We start from the raw sequence: 18,407 nt of genomic DNA, 5'->3' as shown, positions 1-18,407 counted from the left end.
GCGTTGCAAATGACTTGATGACACAACAATTCGGACTTGGTCGTTTGTAAGGAGCCGCTGTACTAACCAAAATGTCCCGATATAGCAAACTAACGATCCTACTACAGTCAGACAAACGCACGCTTGGTACTTAAGGTACGCAGGAAGACCAAGACTATTGATATCATACGACGACACAATCTATGATACTCAGTTTTAGGTAGACAAAGAATGCCATTGATATGATTTTTAATACGCTCGCCCTTGAAACAGATGTGATCGCGTTGCCCTCTCGTGACGAGAGGCAGTACAGCTTCCGCCGTTGCACAACTGAATTTGTCTACTTTCGGAAGCAAATTTCTACAAACACGCCATCTTCCAAATGGAAACCAATGCAGGAGGTGTTTCTCATAGTCAGCTTTTTCAATCGTTGGTGATGGTTGCGAGGTCCTTGGGTGAAGCAAAGGTACACCGACTCCATCTTTTGGGTCGAGGCAGAACACCTGCCGGAAGGAGCAAATTCTTAGCAACGCAACTCCGATGTCATTTTAGGAACATAAAGAGCCTAAATAAGGAGGCAGAACACAGGTTTTCGTCTCATAAAATTCTTATCGTCATAAACAAAGATAAACGTGTGTCCAAATAAACGCATGTAAAATCATCACTGAGGAAAAAGGGAAGCACGTGACTAAATTATCATTGAAATATTGATTCTTGAGCTCCCGTCGATTCGACAGTCCAGCCTCCCAATATCACTGCAACAACGCCATCTTTCACATGGAAGGTGAATCGATATTTTCTTTCTCCCCTTCGGCGTGCGGAAGAGGCCGGTGTGGACATAAGTTTGCTCTTGCTGGCTTGGGCCTAAATACCCCCACGAAACGTGTTTCACGGGGATCGGTGCCCTAAAGACCCTTGGGATTAGCCGCATTCAGTTAGTGTATCGACATTTTAAAAAGGTACTATGACATTCTGCTTCGTTGCTTTTGGGAACTAATGATGTATGTGATTGTTTGGCCATAGGTGCGGTCACGGAAAAGTTAAACAAAGGTATAAAAACAACCATTTTCATATTTTTTTAATCTGATATATAGCGATATGGTACTTTCTTTGAATTCAGCAAATAAAGCCTGAGGTTAACGAGATATTTTTCTTAAATAGTTTGTTCGTTTAACACTGGAATTTCTGAGGACGCGACCTTGGAATGGAAAGCAATATTTTAAATACTCGTATACCAACATAAAAAAACGGAAGCGACCAACGAAAATAAATAGACTTTGTATTTTTTTCTGAGGGTAATGCGCGACGGGAATTTTAGGACATGAATAAGCAAAGTTTGCACTTCATATTTGAATCTATACATGAAAAACATTTTAATGTAAGGCCCTGTCTTCTATTGTGTATATTCGATACCCTTGGGCGTGTTCCAGTGTCTCCTCACCATAAAAGGTGATTGTCGACTCCGACTCAACCAGTTATTGGCAAGACACGGGATAATTTTTTTTTCAACAACACGACAAAATATGGATGAGATGAATTGGACAACATACAAAAAGCCATCATGGTGAGTTTCTGACATTATAATTCTAAAAACATTCTCCCAACTTGATACAACCTTTCTTCATCGTTGTGCCGACAACCTTTTTTTGAAGGTAAACTGATATCAGGCGTGGCTTGAAGTCATGATGGATTTTGGTTTTTGGCAGATTGATGGTCAGTTTCTTAACTGTCGACACTCTTTTTGTGATCTGTTGATTCCTCGACTGCAATGATAGGATTCGCTCTTAAATATTCCAATATAATATTTAATATATACCAAGTATAATATATCAATCCATACTCGGTTTTACCGATCTACATATACGTGCCAAGACAACTTTAATAATTAGGCCAAGCCGGAACAGTTACGTTTTGACCATCGGGCAACTTTATGTTGCCAACCCATTGTCTCTCCAAACTGAAGATGTTAAACACGATCGAATATACAGTGTAATTTGCATTATGTGCATTCCCATGATTTCACTCGATTTTTTTATATTCAAAAACGGTTTCAGATCGGTAAAATTAGTAAATGCGAGCATACTGCAAGTAGGTTATTTTGACATTTTGCATTACATTTACCGCAAGTCCAGCTTAAACCTATGTAGATCGTATCGAGTCAGTCTCGAAAGTGTGAATGCATCATCCACGTACATACACGTATGCATGCAGTTTGTTGAACACAAGACAATCGTGCCAAAAACACTTTCTGAAATTAGCCATAAGACCGGCTAAACTCACGATTGTCGCTGGAGTTGGGCGTTGTCTTAACATATCGGGTTCCCAGTGACCCGATGTAACTTTATCTAGGGTCAAAAGCAGGCGAAATAGGTAGATTAGTGACACGGTACACCATCGTTAACGCTACATCTTGCCGAATCGACGATCAAAGAACCAACTCTTGATTCTTACATCATTTAGCAATAGCCGGAGTGTTATATCTTTCACGCCGATGAAGTTCATGTTTAGGGTTGGGGAAAGGAAAACACGTACAATATAACGCAGTCGATTTTCAAATTTCGATAAAAAACAGGTCTATTGTAACTTGTTTAGACACTCTTTTTGGGGCGTTTAAGATATTGCTTAGAGCGGGAGATGGGATAGATGAAACTCCAATGCTGACCTTGCACAAGTGAAATGACTGTCCCTGCAGTCTAATTAATGGTTACATTTGTGAAAAGTTCAAATTACCCTCTTTGAGATCGCAACCCCTCCGACCATATATACACTCTCATATAACCAGTCAGGCATAGACGTATGGACTTTCATAGGCAAGATGCATATAACTGGAAATGTTGTGAAGCAGTCTTCGGACAAGGCAGCACACCTTGAACGGACATAGCATATATACAAATTTCACTATGCTGTGTGGTCATATTCTTTTCTAATCATAACGGCAAAAAACCGTTCGTGTGCTTTGAATTAACAGTGTTGTAATAGTAAAAAAGCAGCATGTGGCCATGGGACACAAGGTGCAGGATATTATTACGATCCCGGATTTCCTTCGCGCGAATCGGGAGAGTTTCAATAGAATTTTTCATCCGGATGACCCTCTTGATAAGAATCGTTGACATTGCTATGGTTCGTTCGACACTGGGTCACTCACTGCGCAGTATTTTGGAAAAGAAATCGCATCATCCCAATCCGTTTAAAAATTGAGAAAAAGGAATGTTGATAATCGGAGTGCGTTTGATTCGATAGAGTTGGATGGAATTATGTGTTGTCGCTGTTTTCCGATTTAAGTAACTCCGCTGTGGCCCATGTTTTTGTTGTATGACTGTCCAATATGAGATGAGGATGTACATGTTATTTACGATGGGAGGTAATGTTGTGAATTTCGGTTTTCAGATGATGGCATGATTGCCATGTAGGCATGTATATAGGTGCCCAATTATAACCCAGTTCATTGTGCTTCAGAGCTGTGTGTTTCTGAAAATATGTCGACAGTGGTACAGCAATATTTTTCAACGAAATCAACATTTGCACCAACTGTTCTTTCGACATTCCTGACACCCACCAGGATCCTGTTTCATTCATCTCTAGAAGACATCCTGTGTGCACCTCTTAGTCACTTGGCGGTCTGAGTACCACGGAGGTTTTTAAATGGTTTGGGGGTCGGGAGACAACATTACACTAATACCTGCCCCCATCTTTCTACGGATGACGGATTAACTGCAGGTATGTTTGAGACCTTACGGCACTTTAAAACAAGGTGAAGCACGACCCTGGAGAACTGATATGTTGAAGTGATTTTATTGAACACTTTATTATCATATTCTGTATGCATATGTATCAAATTTCGGAAATCATGGCCACACAAGCTGAGGTCCTAATATTTGCTGTATGTTGTTGTATGTATGCAGTATGTATATTTAGTCAACTAAAGTTACATAATAATCCAATGCCAATTACATGTACAAGTATTAGACATTCCATCTTTTGAGTTTGAATTTTTAAGTCGATATAGGTTATTTTCGGTGAATCTTGCTCAATAGTTTGAAAGTGCAGCTTGAAAATGGTTGTGACCTACATTCTGAAGAAATTGTCATTATATACATGTACATAGAATGATACAGCGCTATCATACTCACTCAGCCCAGCTTCAAATTACATAAGCCCACTTCTGGTAGGATTGGCACGGCATAGCCAATGAATAGAAAAATCCTATCGTGGGCTCAAGGCTTATATTTCATAAATATTACTTTTTAAGAGTATGACCAATAGAATATTGAGTCATTAATTTTTCTCTTTGTGCACACGGTGTTGGTGTATTTTAGCAACGGAATCTTTGCCATATGACCCAATCAGGCGTGTTAAAAATTTGGTCAGGAGTCAAGATATTTTGTCGTACGTTTAAACAGAAGGTAGGCAGGCAAAACTTTAAAAAAATTATTTGTGATATCACATGTAACTTTAATCTGTACCTTGTGGCTTATTGATTTTTAAAATGCATGTACCGTATATTAGTACTTGCATTTGAAATCACAGATTAGTAGTTTTGTCGGCGGATCGGTGACACGCCTTTGGGCACAATCGCTAGAAAACAGGAAAAGGTGTGCACATGCACACACATCTTTCGTCTGACGGAAAATTAATATAGTTCGGATGTTAATATTTATGATTTACTCTGAAATGGCACGATAATTTAGGGCTTTCGTTATGTTTATTCAAATTTATATCTTTCTGGAGTACCATTTTCTGACAGCACTCTCCTGCATGCACAGGCATAGTACTAGCAAAATGAAACAAAAACATAATGAGCAGAAATGAATGAGGAAGTGTTGTGATTTTGGACGTGATTTAAACTCAATATGTCTCTGCTTGCCAGATTCAGTGTACTCCGGAACCACTTGTACAAAGCTGCAGGTAAAGAAACTGTTTTAAAGATCACTAGATAATGCAAATGCCCTCGAAACTTTGATTTAGTTTTAATATTTTCCTAAATGAAACATTATCCCCCCGAAAATTATGATATTTCTTTTGGGTGAACTTGTGCGAAAATGCCTGCACCTACCTTGGTCAACGTTCATCCAAATGAACCTAGGTTCACTAGTCTGTGTGTCGTCTGTCACGATCAACATGATGGACGCTGGCTCTAGTGTCGTAAATCAATTGTTTAATGTATACCGGTGATGTCACCACTGCTCCTCCATGTGATTACCGAGACGCAGTCTCTGAACAGGAGTAACTAGCGGACGCTTTTGCGCAGAAACTTGTTCTAGATCTCCGACCAATCGTTATTGCGGTGTCGCGTAGCCGCCTTATTGGCTAGAGTATAGGTTAGCATTGGCTAGTAGTCAATTCCATTAAATTTACTAAATATATGAATCAGACTGACTCCAAACATGACTTCATGACCATCCGATAAATTGGTGTCGCCAACCCGTTTTCTATCAAAATTTGATATGATAAAAATGACATCGAACGACCATTTCCTTTTGGGACCGTGATTTGAATATTATTCAGATATTGATATACACAATAATTAGCAGTACTTCTTTAGCGTTTAACGTTTAAATTTTTAAACAAAACCTTTTATGGACACTTTTTAAGAATATCAATGTTTAAAAAAAATGTATTGACGCTGTTTTCCGGTTGAGGCGCATCTTTTACATCTGAGGTATATTACACGTAAGGTAGGCATTATGTACAGGCACCCCTCCCGGCGATCACAACCGACTCAAATCGCGTCGACACAGTATATACAATGTATGCATTTACCCCGCGACTTCAAAGTAGCGCATGCGTATCACAAACGTCGATCTGCTGTCAATCATCATGCAATTGCAACCAACGTCAATTATGTACCCTATATCAAATGGTTATAATTCAATTAAAAGCGTTATCGCTTTGTCATCAATCAAATGCATGACGCGAATTGTGTTATCATCATATTGTAACAAATCTAAATGACAAAAAATTGACGCCATTCGTCAGCAGTAACATCTGCTTATATGCTCCTTATAGAGTAGTTTCTACTGGGAGAGTAATTTTGTTAGCATACCTTGGATCGAGTACATATTCAAAGTTTAGTGTGTCAGTTTTCGCAGTAGGCTATAGGTAGAAAACACTGTTAATAATAAAATATCGAACTGTTCATACACATAATACAATGTAGTTAACGATATAGTACACGTGTGATGGTTTAAAAAAAGATACCTGGTAAATATGTTGCGTTAATGCCAGGCGTATGTCTATGGTTTTACACCAGGTAACGGCGAACAGTCACAACGGTTCCATGGTGTAATGGTTAGCACTCAGGACTCTGAATCCTGCGATCCGAGTTCAAATCTCGGTGGGACCTACCTCTTACCGTTCGCTGTATCGGCTTTCTGTTAACTTTTATTGATAATGTATTTTTTGGGTAAATCATTGGTTGCATGATTGATATAATAGGCCTGACATCTCGTATTTGAAATAAACGTCGGTGCAAAGCGAAAGTGAGTTTTTTTTCGGTTGGTACGGCTGCACGCGAACATTACACTAGTACGCTAATTTCGCCTTGAGATTCGAGAATCTCAGATTCGAATATACCGCCACTCTCTGTTGCTAAATGAAACCTGAGCCAAAGTCAGAAACTAGTGAAAGCGAACGAAAGAAGGCTCGGGACTAAAAGGTGGTAATCATCACCGACCTCCGGCCATTAATGGCAATCAAGTAAGAATGACCAAAGCTCTGTCAAAGAGGATCGGGAAACTGGTGTTTTGCATAGAATTTAACTGGATACTCTAACTGTTGTGCGTGGTGTCTTTTTAAATGGTCGAGTCAGGTTTTGTCTCTGCAGCATTTTGGTCTTATGTTTTAAGGCGACGTGGCTTCCAGGCAGTAAGATTCGCTACCCGTGCTTGCCATCCGCCAACCTAATTTCTTACAATCAGAAAGACTACGTAATTAAACGTTACGCGAAGACCACTTTCGATGGGAGTCCGTTTACGTCCTCTGAGACCAAATGCAAGATGGCTGGGGCAGAAAAAAAGCATATTGTTAACAACGGCCTCTGTATACTCGGCCGTCGGTAAACGAGAATTGGCTGTGATTGTGCATGCTTTGAGACTTTTTTTCAAACTTTGAGAAGTCTTAGGTAATTAGGGAAAGAGCTGAAACATGTGTTGCCAAGATTTGTGGGCGTCCAGAAGCGGATTCATATTACTTCTTTATTGGACTTAATGCCGTATATTGGGTCGTCTACTCCTCTTTTCCGCGGATAAAGGGTGTTTGTCAGTCGTGTTAAAAAAATGGATGTTGCATCTTTGAGTTAGTCATACACATGAGGTCTTTGCATTTTTGAAATTGCCATATAACACCCACAAAATTTGACACCATGTTGTTTTTCTCAAAGGACAGCGTTGAATTCAACACTTTATGAACAAAAGAATCGACTTTCAAAGATCACGTCCCTAAGGAGCAGCAGAATGGCCCAGTGGAAGTGTACTGGGCCAATAACCTAGAGGTCCGTAGATCGAAACTACGCTCTGCTGTTTATTTTGTTCTTGTTTTTAGCAATCTATGTTTCATTTCGATTGGTTCGAATTGAATCGGCCACCGTCACTGCATCGGCTATTGATTAGTTTTTGCAAAATTGCATAAGTTTGGCATGTCCCATCACGGGTTAGCTTAAGAGGTACATATACTACTTACCCCCAACCATTGCTGATATCAGGCAGGAATGGATACGGAGATACAAATGTCTGCTTATCCAAGATTGTTTCGTAATTTCCACCTCTCACTTCATTGTGTGATATTTACGATTTGGTACCAGCAATAAGGAGGTCAGGAAACCAAGAGAATAAAACGGATTTTTTTTCTGTCAGATTTTCATGAATGAAATGCTTGAGTGAATGGTGAGGAGAACACTGAGTACCGCTCCCTCCCATTGCCTCCTATTGTAGCAGGAGTACTTAGGACACGAGCTACAGATACCATAACCTAAATTCTATTCAACAACGAGCGGTGGACAGAAAATATTATTAATACATGTCTTAATTCGGGTTTGCTCGTCCCCTGCAGCACGCATTATTTGCATTGACAATCTGTTCGCGGGAGGCCAACCATTGTGTGCAGGAGACCCCCTGACAAAATACTTTTTTTTGCTGACATCAACAGTGATGCCCGCCCCCGCCAAGAAGGCGACTTTACAATCAAACTTGCTTTTCAAACACGCGAAATACATCACTATTTTTTTTACTAAATTGACAGTGGTAGAGGAATTTGTTGATGAAAGGTGAGCCGTTGCTCTGGAATATCTCTCAAATGAACTCGGACAAGGAAAAATAAATTGTGAGCAGTACTTTTTTTTACCGGGCATCACTAAATTTAACATGGCTTCTCTTCAGCGTGCATAAAAGGGTTTTCTCAAACGAATATTTTCGTGGCATATCTGGTAATCAAATTTGCCCATTGAGCCAAGGACGGCATCCAGCAAGGATCCTGCGCTTCCAGGGTCAAACTAGCCTCTACAAAACGCCATCAACAGCATCAAAAGCTAACAATTAAAACATTTTAGACGTCTTGTTCCGAGTGTTTGGTGAATGTAGCCAATGACCCAGAGGAAATGGAGGTGTGCCAGGCGCTGGTCAACGAAGTGGGTGATCTCCTGGCAAGATTTCTACCAATGCGACATGAGTAATGCTATTGTGGGGTCAGGAGACGGACATGCGAGTAACGGTATATTTGGAGTGTAATTCTTCAACTACTCTGTGAAAAAAAGGGGTCACGATGAAGTACATTAAATTTTTTAATGATTTGCATCCGCATTTAAATGGCATTTTGTTGTTGGAAGCCGCGAGGATGATAAGATGATGTCGCAGACACGCGCCATGGCTTCGGGCGCATCTGTCACAACTGATAGATTCTTTTTCGAATGATTCCATTTCAATATTGACTCGTTTCCAAGAAAACCCCGCCCTGCACGCGGTGGCCCGTGGCTTGAAAAGCAAAGAGCCTTAGTGACCAACTATTTATAAACTAACCATAGAGAAACAATGGTTTTCTGGTCACAATTAGATATTTGGCCAGGGGTGTTAAAGATATCTTTTGTCTCGTCTGTTGATCGATGCATTGTGATGGCGCCAAAATGAGTATTTGAAACCGGCAGGCGCCATCTTTGATGACAAGTATGTCCACTCATGCGTTTATTGCAGTAACGTGATATACATTACCGTGTGTTCAATACATTGCTTGAAAGGACTACTCATGAAATATTCTAACGATTTGTGCGGAATATGCGAATGAAGATCCGTCAAAATGCGGGTGCTCCGTACACGTATATTACAACGAAACGTGCAAAGTCTATCATACCGCTGAACCCACTGAACACATCAGAGTCAAATAAAACATGTATGTACTCGCTCCTAAAAAGGAATATATTAACCAGAATTACGTCTCTTTTTATCATGCTGATTAAAGCTTCCATTGAAATATTCGATTGTATTATTCTTTATCATTCATGTGCTGTACCAATAACTTATGAAAAGACCTGAACATTATTAAGATTTTACAAAATTTTCAAATTAAAAAAAAATAAGCGGCTGTTATGAAGCAGGAGTGCCAAAAGATGTTGATCAAGCACTTAAATTAAAAAAATTGAAGTTCATCCACAGCTCCAGGTGACGGCCCACACACTTCCTGCAACCCCTCAGCCTTTTTGCCTCTTGAATTTTACTTCTCCTGTACTTTACTCGCACTTAAATGTCAAGGGGTTTCTAACCAAATAGACCACGCGACAATAAGGCCCCTCGCCCACACTTCTGTGGACATTCCTTGAAGCAAATATCAGCAATTAGACTTCAAGTTTGTGATCAGAAGCATATCCAAATGTCTGCTGAACGCCATTGAAATCGGAAATTGTCTGTAGGTTCTTTTACCTCGTTATTAGATACGGTCAATGGGTTATTTAGACATTTTTTTACCTCCAAATGAATTTAACATCCCTGACGATGTACTTATGGATGAACAATTATTAGCCAGCATTACTGTTACCTACGACTGTAGTCTCCTTTCGAGCGATTCTGCTATGATCATCAAAGAAGAGCAATTTTTCTTTGTGTATCGTTGAGGAATTAAGTTGACGCCAAATATATAATTAGTTACCTTTTCTCCTTCGCCCCATCTTCAGTCAGCCGGTACAATTCGTGCCCTCTTTCCACCGCTGATGTAACTAGAATTTCGGGATAAAATTGATGCTGAACGTAGAATATGGATCCTAATTGTTCTACTTGGCTTAATAAGTCCGTAAGAAGTGGTTGCGCGTTACCGTTATAACCCATAAATCACGGAATACCCGGCTCTCCTTAAAAATATGACTGGTCAAAATTACCCTCGACCTTGTCCTTGAGAGGACAAAGAAAAAGGAACATCTATATTTAGGTCTTCGTCCATTAGGGGAATAGCCAATGAAATGATTGCCTCCCTGTGACAAGACCATGTGATTAAGTGTTAATGTTTTCTAAGAAACCAAGAAGATGGTCAAATTGATTTAAATTGTGAGCGGTTTTAATAATTGCGTGAAATGAGACATTGCCAGTGTCGTTATCGAATGTAGGTGGTGGCACAATAAAAATGTCACCCGATTCAAAGATGCACAATGCACAGTGCGTGAGTTAAATCGAATTTATATCAAGAGATATATGTTTTTAATGAAACAGCTATGGCCTTTGTAAAAGGGTTCAATCGGGTTGGGGGAATTTATGGATATTTAATCCATATTTTTTATCCATAGCCGAAATCAGAGCATCGTTTTTCCTGGTGCGATCGAGTAGGTGAGGATGCAAGGAAAATAGTAAAAAGACAATACAAATCGCCATTGTAATCATATTGAAGAAATGAAGTCTTCTTGAAGGCAAAGAGTACGATCCGGAGCATGCATGCAGGTAATCTAACTCTGAGTAACACGCAGTGTATGTTTCAGACACGAAAGTTTGTGGTTTAGATTATTGACTTGAGTAGATAATAGGTTATGGAATCGTCGTGCAAATCACGGTTTCCTTGGATATACACATACACGAGTTCTATATTTGCAGACTCATTTCTGATGTGCCACAGCAATTATTGTAATATAAGTACTATAATATTTATACATCACAAATTTCTTGAAATATAGTTATTACAAAATTCTGTGCTTCGATTACCACTGTGGCCACATCTTACTGGCATTCGAATTACGCTAATCGTCACTAGGATACCAACTAGGAACACAAAGAAAAATACGCTATTTTTTTCTGTAGTCCTACACACACTTTACACCGACTCTGAATGTATACACTTGTACAAAATTTTATAAGATATCAATTTACACTTCAGCTTCTTAAGTACCTTGTACTGTAACTTCTGAACAAGTCCTGAGAGGCACTTTACTATAATTTTGATACCGCCCTACCAGAGAGAGCCCAGTTAATCTTACCAGTACCACGGACTCAATCGTGATTTTACTCAGTTCGCATGCCATCCTATGTCCCTATGTCCATTGAGAACTCTCGGCATCACCAAAACGAAACACTCTTGGGTAAGCATCAATTTTAGTCTAGCTGTTTCTTACTGTTCGTTACTGTTCGACAGAAACAACTGACCTCTCACGTCATCAGAATTTTTTTTCTATAAAATCATGCTTCAGAAAATCCTATTGTCGTGACTGTAAAAGCAAGCCTAGAGGAATCTATTGCCCGATATCTTGATAGATTTCCTCAGATACTCGTGTTGGTTTCGGCAGAGTTGTTGGAGCATCGCTGTCCCCATGTTCCGATTTCCTCATGGGCTTCGGTAGTGCCTTGGGCTTTGGTAATGTTCTTGGTCTTGGTAGGGACCTCGGCCTTCGGTTGTAACCAGTGACATCGGCCGGAGTGTATAGATCATTGTCTTTCATGTAGCCATCCCCGTTGAAATCGGTCGGTTGGTATAAGTCATTTTCTTTCATATGGAAGAGGTCGTCATCGTTATGCAAAACACCACTGCCGACATCCGCTGACTGGTACAAGTCATTTTCCTTCATATGAGATGTTTCACCGGTGGAAACGTTTGGCTGTCCCCCACCATTGTTACCTGTAAACTCAGTAGGTTGATACAAGTCATTTTCTTTCATGTGCGAATTCCCGGCGTCGCCTTTCAAGTCTGCGTACGCGTACACATTACTGCCTCTCTTATATCGCCCACAAACGTCTTTATCCTTCAGGTGAAACCCTGCGACCTGGTAGGCGTGGCTCTCTCTGTTACCGGGAACATCCTCGCCGGAGCCGTACAGATCATTTACCTTCATCACACCTAACTCCGTCTGCGCGACTTTCACTCCGCCGTTTTGCTTAGGTCCCTGGTGCTCGGGCCCGTACAGGTTCAGCATCATCTTGTCGCGGACATGGTCACCTTTACTGCTACCATGACTGCCGACCCCAACTTCTGCAGCTTTGATTACCTGCCGTCTCTTCCTCCTTGAAAAATAGAGAAAGATACTGAGAGAATGACAGATACAAAGTACAATCATTTATTTGACTAGATGCTGCGCGCAGATGGAAATAAAACATTTTTGAGCTTTTGAAAAACCATAGGGCTTAGGCTCTAGGCTCAAGGGATTATTTGAGATTTAGCTCTATTTCGTGATATCGGTCAAATGAGTTTTAATAATAATGATCCTTACCTGTATATGAGAGCAGCTGGGATGAGGATACACAAAGTACCGACGATACAGCCCACAAAAATCATGGCTATGGTTAAACCTAAAAGTAACGAAGTATATTACTACATGTACAATATTGCACGTGATACCATATTTTGATAATTGGGAGTCAGAGCCAAAACGGCCTACAATTTGATGCAGCGTCATTTCCAGAACGACCGATTTGGCGCATAGGTGTGTATGCCGTTTTGGCTCGGACCCCTTGCCCAACAGTATTCCAGTATAATGCATTGTCAGGACGTATAATACTGGAAGATCGAAACGATTCCCCAAAGTTCCATCTAACTTCTTTATCAGGTCGTTGGTAGACATAGATCATACATATTGAAGAAACTACAGCACTTGCCATTTCTATATCACATTCTAATGCCTGTCCTCATCTACAAAATATAGCAGCTGGAGAATCAGCTAGAAAGGAGAACTGATCAAGCACAATCAATCCGTGCGATGGGAACATGGTATCAACATAAAAATTGTGAAGAGTGTTTTTATCTTTGATGATAGCGTTCGTATGATGTATTATAATAATGAGTACTGCTGTCCTTACCTCTAGCACCAGCATTGGTCGTACTTCCACCGCCTAAATGAGAATAGAAGCAGAAGCGAAGTAAGCCTACAACTAGTCTAGACAGTACTTGAGTTCTAGTTTCGCTATGTGGTATGCTAGAGTTCTGTGACATGTGCCTGCACACGAGTTTCTTTGTTGATGTGCCCTGGTGTCCAACGGACATCCACAGCAATGAGGCCATACCAAGCATTGTACTTCTTCCTACAACTTAGTATGAGGGATGATTTGAGAAGGTCGCGTAAATATAATTAGTACTTCAGGATTTGGTGACAGCACAGACTTCCTTACTTCTTATGGTTGCAAAACCTTACTAATCATGCTCTACGAATGCTACACTGAGTGAGTAACTACATGTTCGTCTCTTACAATCTCGAGCCGTTGCCAGTTCCACTTACCGACTTGCATTGCTTTCACATCCCTACATGTTAATGTGATGTCCTCGTTCACTGAAAAAAAGAACCAATTTGTCTATGAGTCAGTTATGGAGGTGGAATGAACTCCTCACCAGCAGAAACAACCTGCCACCCTCGTAAACGTGTTATCATTTTCCACAAGAACATTTTTGTCTCCCGCGGCATGATACATGCATTTTGTGATGAATATGACTCTTTTCAGCAGGCGTGTATCTCACTGTACCTCTTTCTAAGTGGTTTGACATCATGTGTAATGCGAACGTAAGATGGCTGCACAGTACCGATTACGCATACAGATATGTAGCATTAATTGATTAATGCACAAGATATAATTGTCGTTGATATTATCAGAAGGAAAAAGGTACAATGTACATGATTGTGCACTATGATTTATTAATTAGGTCAGTAACTCGTGAGGGGAAGGTCCAAAAAAGACCTGCCCTGGGTCGGTGATCTGGATTGTTTCTGTACACATGCAGTGCACTTTGGTAATTATGGTGATGCACCGGTAGTTGACATTGACCTATAGCACTTAATTAAAAGATATCACCAGACATTATACAGGAAACAGGCAAACTAAAACAGGGTCAGTAAAGAAAGTAAAGTAAGGTTTTCAGTAAAGAAGGTTATCATCCCTGGTCTTCATTGTATCCTCAAATATTTTACTATAGAAGTGAAATCTTTCAATAACACCTCTAGGGACCTCTTGAGCGCCAGCTGAGACTCCAAGCGGTCGAAGTACATTTCAGTCGCCATATATTAATCGGTGGAATCTATATACGATGAGGCGGCAGCGCATCCCATTTTTATATAAACCGTATTTGATCAGACGTGGTATTTCATATGTCAGTTGTCACTACCAATAAGAAATCGTAATTTGAGTTACAAATTTTAGTTAACATTTCCTATTTAGCGGTTTGCCATGACATGTCCTTTCTCAAAGTAAACTCACCCAATATCTTCATCCAAAGCCGGTGGTCTGTATTATCTTTATTGTTTGTGTAAACCACTTTGAATTCTTCTTTAGGAATGGGCAGATTGGTGACGCCTAATGGACCCCTGACGAAATTATCCAACTTTATTTCCAGTTCTGGAGACTGAAATCGTCCGTGATGAATTGTCACGCTAAAGTTAGTTGGTTTCTTCAACTCTGTGGAGCATTCGCAGTGTCTATTGTTGGACAGATCCTTGGGGTATCCAGGGCTAAAGAGGTAAAAGGCATTCTTCTTGATCTCTGCATTGGTACAGATGTTGTACATGGGAATTTGTTGAAGCGGCACTGCAATAAAAAGAAGATGATGACCGGCGACACTGTTTTGCTCCTGAACTTGGTGTAACGTTTTGTTCCGTTTCTTAGTGTTTCCTCTCATTGTTTGGGAACGCTGAAATACAGATTGCGGAATGAGAACACGTTTGTTTCTCAAAATCAGTGCATGAACAAAATATAATGCTCTCCAGCGGTTTTGATCGGAACACAGCTGGAACTATAGACATTATATCAGTACAAAGGAAGTAAAACAACCCTTGAAAGAATGGTACATATAACTTACCACATTCGTAATCCAAATCTAAACGATACCACGTCACCTTGAGGTCACAGACGTCACGTAGATTACATAGGTCCCAGAGTAAATTCACATCGGAGCTTTCATGCCGGCTTCCGACGCACTTCGTGCCTTCACACTTCTTGCAAGAATATGCATCTTTGATCCAGATTACTTCATTCCTGGGACAGCTGAATTCAACTACTTTATCCATACACTTGCTGACGCGTTCGCAATCTGAAAGAGGAAAGTGACATGTTGTATAGACTATAGTGCCTTTAATGCTGAATTATCACAATACTCTCCTCCTTCAACCCATTAGCCGTATTTATTTTGTTCTATTTTTTTGTGTTATGATGAACTGAATAGAGTGATAAACAACTTCATCATGGGTATCAATTATGAATTGAACAACATAACTTCGTCACCAATAAGAGTCAAGGCGATATACAACCATGTTTAGTTCTATTACCGCTGCTAGGAAGGGCTTGGAAAGCACGAGTTATTTTTCTTAAATAAGATGCCGATAGCATTTGCCGACAACTTCGTAAGGGCTCGTTCGGTATGACAGCCAAAGAGAAACCAGGATAGTTCAAGATGTGAAGGAAACGCTTGCATTAAATGGCAAGAAAAATCGACATCTGCTTGCATCAGGTCAGACGTTTAAGAAAGTACCCTTCTTTGGGTTTCCCTCAGCTGAAGAGGAAGGATAAATATATGAGTAATATCGCACCTACCCGAGTGTCTTGTCGACTGTAATAAAGCTAGTAACAGAAACGCTAGTCCTTTGGATGTACCCATCGTGGCTCGATATACACTGAGCTTCTGAGATTCTCCTTACACAATCCGTTCATCAAATACCCATATGAAGTTGATCAGCGACAAGGTCTACACCGTATTAAATGTAGCGGATGCATTCTGTTACGCATCCACAAGCGTCATTCCCCGTGTCCTGAATTACTCTGCTGCATGCGTACACGTATCTATCCACCAGCGGGAAATAATTAGGCCAGAGGAATTTCACTGCAGCATTGTTTATTAATGAGACTACTAGTAAGAAGTATTGCATATAAATTAGTGCAGCCATAACTCAGTGCTAAAATAAAACTGTTTGTAATCAAGTAAAACAATGTAGAAACAATTAATAGTCTTATTTTTTACAAGTATTAGTTAAAAACATACATTGATGAAATGTTTCTGTAAATATGTTCTGAATATTAAGTGGTTCACAATGATAAACATACTTCCACTGGCATAACTCATTACCTGATGTTAAAATTATAGTAGCAGTCGGACCAATAGTTCAAGAAGGAAAGGGGACACGAGTACTACCATAGGATGACGACTCCCCTGACCCATCCTGGGATTCAGGCTTTTTTCACTCCTTCCTCATTACAAAAAAGTTTTAAAGTATATTGAAACCCACCGGTTATTCCAGGATGCCCCTGCCCCTGTTCATGTTTCCCTTCTATCTTTGTAAAGGTCAGTGCCACATTTGATCAATACGAGGACTACTTGAGGCTGATATACATTGTACACACATGGTTTCAGCTTTTCCTACCGACGAAATAGGGTAAATGTTTCGATCATTTCAAACGCAATTGATCAGGACAAAGACTAAGAGTTTAATTTGGTGTTAATAGTCTGATATCAACAAGAGATTGTTATCCGACTACACTTACCCCGGTCTATCATGAAACCTTAAAGAATAATTCAGACGAGCTAAAGCATTTTCTAATTTAAAATGGTTTGATTTCTTTAACGGGCCAAAGTCCCCAACAACAAATTTGTCCAGTGTATCAATAAATAGGTCAACAATTACTGTGTAACTGACTCTGCCAACAAATACTCTGATTTATTTTTGATAATTATTGTGACAGAATCATTGGTACGGCCTTGATGTTGATTTTGGAAATTGTCATAGTCTCCCTTGCGCGATATTGCTAGTTGTTTTTTCACCATTGTGGTCCAGAGTTGAGCAGATACATACATGTATACCGCGACGACGCTATTTACAGAGCCGGTTGAGGGGCGCAAAAATCCTATCTTACATGTACATGTATACGTGTAATAGACCGATGTGAAACACACGCGCCCAAACCGGCAAAATAGCGTCGGCACAATAATTATGTTGCAGTTTAAAAAACCACCTAGATTCAGAATTAGAACTAAGCACTAGTCTGTCTGACCAGTAGCAGGTTGCGGGTTTAATCTCATACTAATACTAATATCAAACAGGTGGAGGCTAATATAGCCAACAGAAACGTATAAGGCTGAGGAACAAAACTTGATATACATAGTTAAATAGTTAATCGTGATTATACTTATTTTAAAGTCGTAGGCCTCACTGGTTCGTGTTACAACGCAGAATCACGTCTTGTTTACTGAGGTCAGCAGATTTGAACATATAAACAATATTGGAGGTCAACTGTCGACCTAAATTTGTTTTCATCATCAACGAATTATGAAACTGCGGCAGCAATTGAGCCACACATCAGATTAATTTCTAACAATTGATTGCTAATTGCATGCAATACAAAAATCATATCAGAAAATTAATTTGCGTCGTTGGTTTATGGAATATGATTAACCCAGGTTTTTGGTCCATCTAAGGTATAAACATGGAATGCTGATTTTAACCCTTCACTCTTGGAACATCTAACTATCTAATGATAGGTTGTGTGCTTGAGATTTCATTCATCAGTGGGTTTTTTTTAAAGAATAGCAAACTAATTGTTGATAAAAACTTGGTATTAAGATCGTCTATTCTATTGCGAATTATTTCCTCCGCGATTTTATTTCGTAACTTAAGGGAGTAATAGGCCTACGTGTCTGACAAACTACGAATAAATTCAATCACCGTCGTCTTCTATGTCATCGCCATTGCTGTCGTCCTCCGCCTCATCATCATCTCAGTATCAACAACGTGGTATTATACAATTGGGAGAATACTTAGTGGATTCATGGTACACAGATCAGACGAAGTCCGCATGAGCCATGACCGCTATAATGTCGTAGCAGGGCGTACTGAACACTTAATGCACATTTTCTCATTATCATCCTCAGCAGGATTTTGTCGTGGCACGATGTTTCCGCGGAATGAACTTATGAATTCTGTAAGGTAGCCCACATTCGCAGGAAAAATGTTAGTTCCCCAAAGCTTCCACTTGCCGAGTCGAAAGAAAAGCTGTCATGAGAAGTAA

The 18,407-nt window shown here is 40.0% G+C and overlaps 2 protein-coding genes and 1 non-coding gene across 4 annotated transcripts in view; 1 reads left to right on the top strand and 2 right to left on the bottom strand.

Annotated features, from left to right (window-relative positions):
* The window catches only part of LOC135487618 (protein lin-28 homolog), a 168,976-nt gene extending 161,254 nt beyond the window's left edge, over nucleotides 1–7,722 (bottom strand). Inside the window, exon 1 of the mRNA XM_064771582.1 lies at nucleotides 7,657–7,722. Coding sequence (XP_064627652.1) covers nucleotides 7,657–7,666 — 10 coding nt within the window. The 5' untranslated portion in view covers nucleotides 7,667–7,722. The remainder of the gene's footprint in view (nucleotides 1–7,656) is intronic.
* Nucleotides 6,251–6,322, top strand: Trnaq-cug (transfer RNA glutamine (anticodon CUG)). The gene has a single exon. It is a non-coding gene; the product is annotated as a tRNA-Gln (tRNA).
* Nucleotides 7,723–10,809: 3,087 nt separating the features above from the next.
* On the bottom strand, nucleotides 10,810–18,371 carry LOC135487561 (uncharacterized). Of its 2 annotated transcripts, XM_064771368.1 has the most exons (7): nucleotides 15,942–18,371; nucleotides 15,211–15,441; nucleotides 14,613–14,939; nucleotides 13,643–13,693; nucleotides 13,227–13,259; nucleotides 12,641–12,719; nucleotides 10,810–12,434 (listed from the first exon to the last, which is right to left on the bottom strand). In XM_064771368.1, the coding sequence occupies exons 1-7, from the start codon at nucleotides 16,003–16,005 to the stop codon at nucleotides 11,669–11,671; spliced, it is 1,551 nt and encodes a 516-aa protein (XP_064627438.1). In that variant the 5' UTR covers nucleotides 16,006–18,371; the 3' UTR covers nucleotides 10,810–11,668. The 2 variants fall into 2 exon arrangements, with proteins under 2 accessions (XP_064627438.1, XP_064627439.1); XM_064771369.1 differs by lacking the exon at nucleotides 13,227–13,259.
* Nucleotides 18,372–18,407: the final 36 nt, after the last annotated feature.

The sequence above is a fragment of the Lineus longissimus genome, chromosome 5 (genome assembly GCF_910592395.1).
Source record: "Lineus longissimus chromosome 5, tnLinLong1.2, whole genome shotgun sequence".
Taxonomy (NCBI): Eukaryota; Metazoa; Nemertea; class Pilidiophora; order Heteronemertea; family Lineidae; genus Lineus; species Lineus longissimus.
Note: the sequence above shows the minus strand (reverse complement) of the source record. Positions and strands in the feature narration are given on the sequence as shown.